Source organism: Cyclopterus lumpus, chromosome 6 (assembly GCF_009769545.1).
Source record: "Cyclopterus lumpus isolate fCycLum1 chromosome 6, fCycLum1.pri, whole genome shotgun sequence".
Classification (NCBI taxonomy): domain Eukaryota; kingdom Metazoa; phylum Chordata; class Actinopteri; order Perciformes; family Cyclopteridae; genus Cyclopterus; species Cyclopterus lumpus.
In genome coordinates this window covers 23,751,514-23,757,605 of record NC_046971.1, presented here as the reverse complement: position 1 = coordinate 23,757,605, position 6,092 = coordinate 23,751,514, and the positions used below count along the sequence as shown (strand labels likewise).

General features: G+C 40.7%; 1 protein-coding gene across 1 annotated transcript; it reads left to right on the top strand.

Annotated features, from left to right (window-relative positions):
* Nucleotides 1–852: 852 nt before the first annotated feature.
* On the top strand, nucleotides 853–4,643 carry LOC117732667 (solute carrier family 12 member 3-like). Its single transcript, XM_034535741.1, has 6 exons — nucleotides 853–1,840; nucleotides 1,932–2,043; nucleotides 2,466–2,552; nucleotides 3,666–3,798; nucleotides 3,955–4,022; nucleotides 4,275–4,643. The coding sequence occupies exons 1-6, from the start codon at nucleotides 1,693–1,695 to the stop codon at nucleotides 4,414–4,416; spliced, it is 690 nt and encodes a 229-aa protein (XP_034391632.1). The 5' UTR covers nucleotides 853–1,692; the 3' UTR covers nucleotides 4,417–4,643.
* The last annotated feature ends 1,449 nt before the right edge of the window (nucleotides 4,644–6,092 follow it).

The following is a 6,092-nucleotide window of genomic DNA, read 5'->3' as shown; positions in this document are numbered from 1 at the left end:
TGTACGAGTCAAGTCGGAAGGGGAAGGTGGGTTGAGGCTGACTGTGTTGGTTGGTCTTGCTGTGTTTGAGGTGATAGACGATGGTGTCGGGAGGATGGAGATGTTGGACATGGTAGTATGTCGTAACGGATGGTGGTCGGAGTTTGAGACGGTAAACTCTGGGCAGCGCAGGAGGCCGAAGAAAGTCAGCAAGACCATGGACATTAATACTTTCTCTGTGAAGGGAAACAGCTAGCCTGAGCGGTGTGTATGGCAGCGGCAGGTGAGGAGGTCGGAAGGGAGAGGCAGGCGGTTAGGTGTGGAGTATGGTTCAGCTTTATGGAGAACTTTATATAGCATGGGTATGTGTGAGTGGGTTGAGGCTGGACGCGAAGCCCCAAAGGAGTTCTTATCTCTCCTTTTTTTACGATGTAACAGGGTTACTACACTTTCTATGCGTATAATGAAACTGATTCCTCACATTAGGGTGGTAAGCAGAATAATGTGGCAAGTTAAGACTACCAATACCGCAGCGTAGGATATGGTAGAATAATGGTAGTAGAGGGAGGAATGGTATCGACCATCGTAATAGTGATTAGACTGCTAATGAAGGTACACGATGGATGTCGGGCAGGATCACGGTCTGGATGTAATTGCAAAACATGGAAACGTGTGGGGCGAGAAGGCACAAAGACGGAGTCAAGCAAAGTTAGTAGTGTGTATTAGTGGAACATTAATTCATACCACCCGTATGAATTAATGTTCCACTAATACACACTATGGGGTGAGGCTCGTGGGGTGAAAGGATGAAGGGATGTAGCAATTAGGGTTGTGGTGTGAAGGGATGTAGATATGGGGGGTCAAGGAATGAAGAAATTAGATGGGGGGGGTCAGGACTGGGTTAGTTTGGTGCGAGACAATTTCTGATGATATTAGGGTTGGAATGGATGTACGTGAGATATGCGAGGGAAGACGGGCGGCCAAGGAACCTCGGGATATCGTTGGGGTTTGTTGAAGGCAGTGGACCTCGGATGACGGGCGTCGGAGGCTGGCGCCTATGCGCTGGATTTCTTGCACGAGGAACGGTAAGTGAGTCGGTGGTCAGGTTTTGCGACCTGGGATGGAAGGCTCGAATGCTGAACTGGTGCTTGAACTGGTGCTGAGCGATTTTGGAAAGGGCAAGCTGCGAAGACCCGACAATATTACTTGGGGTCACGCTACCAATTCCTTATTCGAGAGCTGCAAGCAGAATGTGGCTTCAGATGTGAATGTAACGTGGTATGTATAATGGAATTCCGCCAAACCGCAGGGCCGGGTCGAGGGTCGTAGATGGGAAGTCAAAGAACATTGCGGTGGAGACGAAAAATGCAGGCAAATATGACAGTTTCTTGGAGTAGGTGGGAAGTGGCTGTTTGTGTGCAGAGCCGCCGAGAGTGGTTATCGATGCTCTGGGGATGTGGGGAATTGTTTAATTGACAACGGTTGTTTTTGTTACTGCCGTGAATCAGTTGCCTGGGCGTGTGACGAAAAATTATCTATTTTTTACTCGCAAATATTGTATTAGTCACAAGCGTGGTTGTTGTTACTACTTAATTTTAGGTGATTGAACGCTGATTAAAACATAGTTGTGAATATTAGATTTAATTTCTACCAATCAACCCCCTTAAATGTTATACACCTTTTCCTTTAAATACTCAGAAATTCAATATATTTATGTCAATAAAATGTAAAAAAAATAACAATTTGTTGTGTATACAAAAAGCTTCTCTTCCCATTGGAGCAGAGCCTCAGCGTAGTACGGTGTTCCAGAAAAAACAAGGAAAGAAAACCATTGATGTGTACTGGCTGTCTGATGACGGAGGTCTGATCATCTCTCTATCCATCTATCACTTTCTTCTCTTCTCTAAAGAATGTTATCATAGGTTTCCTTGTGTGTGTGTGTGGTTTACCAGGTCTGACCCTGCTGCTGCCCTACCTGCTGACTCGGAGGAAGCGCTGGGCCAGATGTAAGGTCCGCGTGTTTGTGGGGGGAGATGCAGACAAAAGGGAAGAGCAGAGAGAAGAGTAAGCACTTGGATTAATTTTGTGTCTTTGTATGCATGCAATTAAATAGAAGGAAATGCAGAATTGCATATGGAGATGAATAGCCAGTTATCAAAGGCTTAGCATTCATATTGCAGAACAAAGCAGGACATAGAGCGAAAAAACAACATAACTAATGTAAAGAAACACATTAATAATGTTATACAGTTCATTTAAACTTGTAATAACTCTTGTTATGGCCACATGGTGTTGACAGAACCAAGCTATTAAACCAACAGTTGAAATGGCTGATATGTTATGTTTACACATCCAGCAGCTTTTCCTGCTAAGACGACAACATGTAAGTCATGATTAAAAGGGTATTGCTGTGGTTTACAAGTATGTGAATCGGTGAGAACATTTTCAACTTTATGTTACAATACATATTTCCGTTCTCTTTTCAGGATGTTGGCACTGATCAAGAAGTTTCGTCTTGGTTTCCATGATGTTGAAGTGCTTCCTGACATCTACCAGAACCCCCAGACTGGAAGGTGCCTGATTTACACTGCGGCTGTTCTTCTATGCTGTGTTTATGTTCTGTGACGGTTGGTGTGGGCATCTCTTCTGCATGCAAGCCATACATAGCACTGCTGCGGATTACACAAAGCATATTCGTTATTTTTTATTTTAATCTGTGTTTTTTAATTCTTTGTTATCTGGTCTTTGATTTATTTAATAGGCGTGATTTAATACTACTACTACTACTACTACTACTACTATTAATAATAATAATAATAATAATAATAATAATAATAATAATAATAATAATAGGGGGGGAATTGAATTGATCTGAGGTACTGGTGCATAAATCCTCCCTCCCGCCTCTGATGACCAGTTAAACTTCTACGGCGTCTGCAGTTTATGGCATGCGGAAGCTAAGTGCAAGCTATTGTTTGAAAGAAGCAAAGCCCAAGCAAAACGGAAATGATCTATCATCCTCCAATTCCACATGTGATTGGGTTGAGCTGGGTTTTCCAACTGGGAAAAAACCCAGAATGCCAGGGGCTTTCACAGCTCTCAGACAGTTTTTTGCTCATTTAAGATATCTGAGAATATTCACCACTAAACAATATCAACTGATTATAAGCATTCTGCTTCACCACCTGATCTTGAGGCCTAGTGATTAAAAGGTTCCCTGTGTTAGATATTCTTTAAAACCTAATGATTTCAGTTCTGTCCTTAATATGTACAGCGCTTTTCTAGTCTTCCAACAGCTCAAAGCTCTTTAACACTGCATGTCATCATTCACCCATTCACACACTGATGACAGGGGCTGCCATGCAAAGTGCTAACTGCCCATCAGGGCCCTAACTAACCATTCACACACCACAGGCACAGTTTGTGGGAGTAATTGTGGGATTAAGTTACCCCTGCTCTACCACTGAGCCATATTATAATGGAGGATATATACAAGAAAGTGGGTCAATTACAATTGTTTCCCCAAGGGTCAGCGAGCAGGTAGGTATTAACATGTGACTATGATGATTTTTTTTATTGTTTTATTAGAGAAAAAAAATCTTCATAGTAAAAGAGTAATCATTTTATCCATACTTTATTACTTACTGTCTGCAATTACCCACGATCACTTTCTTTGTATGCTTTAGTGTTGATCAGTTTGAGAACATGGTGGGTCGCTTTAGACTGGATACAAATCAGGACTCTGATTCTGGGCCACCAAGACAGCAGGAGGAACCGTGGATGATCACTGACAAAGATTTAGAGAGGAACAAGGCCAAGGTTTGACACACACACAAGAAACACGCACACACTGATGAAACCGGAATCATACATATTTTGATACAGTGAATAAATAATTTAGAACGAAGAAACATTCAATCGAAAAAACCTTTTTTCTTGCTTGACTAAATTGTAAACTTTCTCTCTGTGATTCAGTCTCTCCGTCAAATTCGTCTAAATGAGGTTCTGCAGGATTACTCCAGAGAAGCTGCTCTGATTGTAATGTGAGTAATTATTCTTGTTAGAGCGAGGGCATCTTTATTCAAATGGTGTGTAATCGCGTTGTAAGCTAACTGCACCATTGAATGTCTCTTGATTCTTGGTTGTCACTTTTAAAGCCTGTCAGCATACAGACAAAATACAACTATTTTGCCTTTAAAAGTAATCACTTGTGGATGCATTGGACTTATTAGTAGACAACCCCAAACTGTTCACATTAAACGGTCTTTGTTATTACTATGTATGTCTCCTGACAGCACCATGCCGGTGGGGATAAGAGGAGTGTGTCCCAATACTCTGTACCTGGCGTGGCTGGACTTCTTGTCACATGATCTGAGACCTCCAGTCCTGTTGGTCAGAGGAAACCAGGAAAATGTCCTCACCTTCTACTGCCAATGAAATGTCTCCTTGAGACCAATAAACAGATACTGACTCACAAACTCACCAATATCCTGACATCTTCATCTTGATTTAAACACGTCAATGCCTTGATGACTATTGATCATCTAATATCTGATTCATGTATCATGTAATTACAATGTTCTGTCCCCTAATTCAACAAATGAATGATGACTACATTTAGGTCCTGCACATGTATATCACTGTAGGGAGTATATTTAAAACTAAAGCCCTTATTGATTGTAATTGTTAATAAACATTATTTGTAATGATTGACAATTATGAGCACAACCATGCAACGTATGGTACAGGAGTGAGTTACTGTAGTTCAATTTTCATTTTATTACAAAAGACTATGAAAGATAACAGCTAAACAACGGGCCTTGTGTTATATGAATAGACTCGGTGTTTGTGTCAAAAGGGGACATTAACAATTACTATTGCAGTAGAAAATAAGTTTTGTATAAGACTATACAGACATAACCTTCATCAATCTACCATACCAAAAAGTATAATCCTCTAGGGTCCATGTTTTTGACATACTGCAATTAAAGTACTGTAGTGAGTATGACACACAGAATATAAATGAAAGGAGAGAGAACAAAGCTACTAAACTGTCATTGTTCGATTTCAAACATGCTGAATACGACTTTGATACTTCCGGGTAATTTTGCTCAGTTAGGAACCTTCCTAATAGTCCAGCCAATTTAATTTGTCAAGTCAAATATTGATTTTAGAGAAAAAGATATAAAAAATAAGAAAAAAGGAATACAAATAATTGTAGATTAATAAAACAATTAGGGACATGGAGGAACAATCACAAATTAACTAATAAACAAAGTAATTGTTAAGAGACTTAGTGCAAGCTATCCAACAGGGGAAACGGGGCGGAGCTATAAAGACCGGTAAAAAAGTCAGATCAGATAGAGCGTCAGGTCGGAATGAAAAAGAGACGTCTACGAGCCCGGAGAGGCAGCCGGTTTTTCACCTTTTAACTAATGGAGCTTTGCTTCATTTGTCTGGAGAACTAAAATAACTTGGATACTGAACCTAACGAAATAAAAGGAGGAAAAAAGTCAAAGTTGTTGTGTCGTGAGTGAAATCCAGTTTTAAATCTGTGGTAGATGACTCAATTCCTATCAAGTGGGGAAACTGCAAAGGTCCAAAAAGCGGAAACTTGACAGTGAAAAACCGAGGACCAAAAACTGGAAAAGCAGGAAAAAGAAATCTGGGAGCTTTGAGCTGGAAAAGCAGGAGCAATAAACTGGAATCCTGGGAAAAGCAGACAATCAAGTTGAAATATATAAAGCATCAAAGTAGTATTTACCTTCTCAACTGTAATTAACAACGGAGTGGATTCAAACATGATGGATCAAGATACTGTGAAATCAGTCGAGCAACTCAAGGTGAAGCGAACTACAGCAAAAAGATTGTTTACACGTCTGGTCAACAGTATTACCAGGACCTACGAGGACATGTCTGAAGAAGAGCTCAGAGACAGTTTCAATAATGTCATAAGGGAAGCTGAGAAAGTCATGGGTGCGAATGAAGATGTGGAGACTGGATCCATTACAGAACTGGAGGCGGAGCTGAAGGCAGATGAGGATGCTGTGTTAACTAAAAAGCAAAAAGCCGACATAGAAGACTTTCAATGAGTGTAATGGAAAACTAGGGGA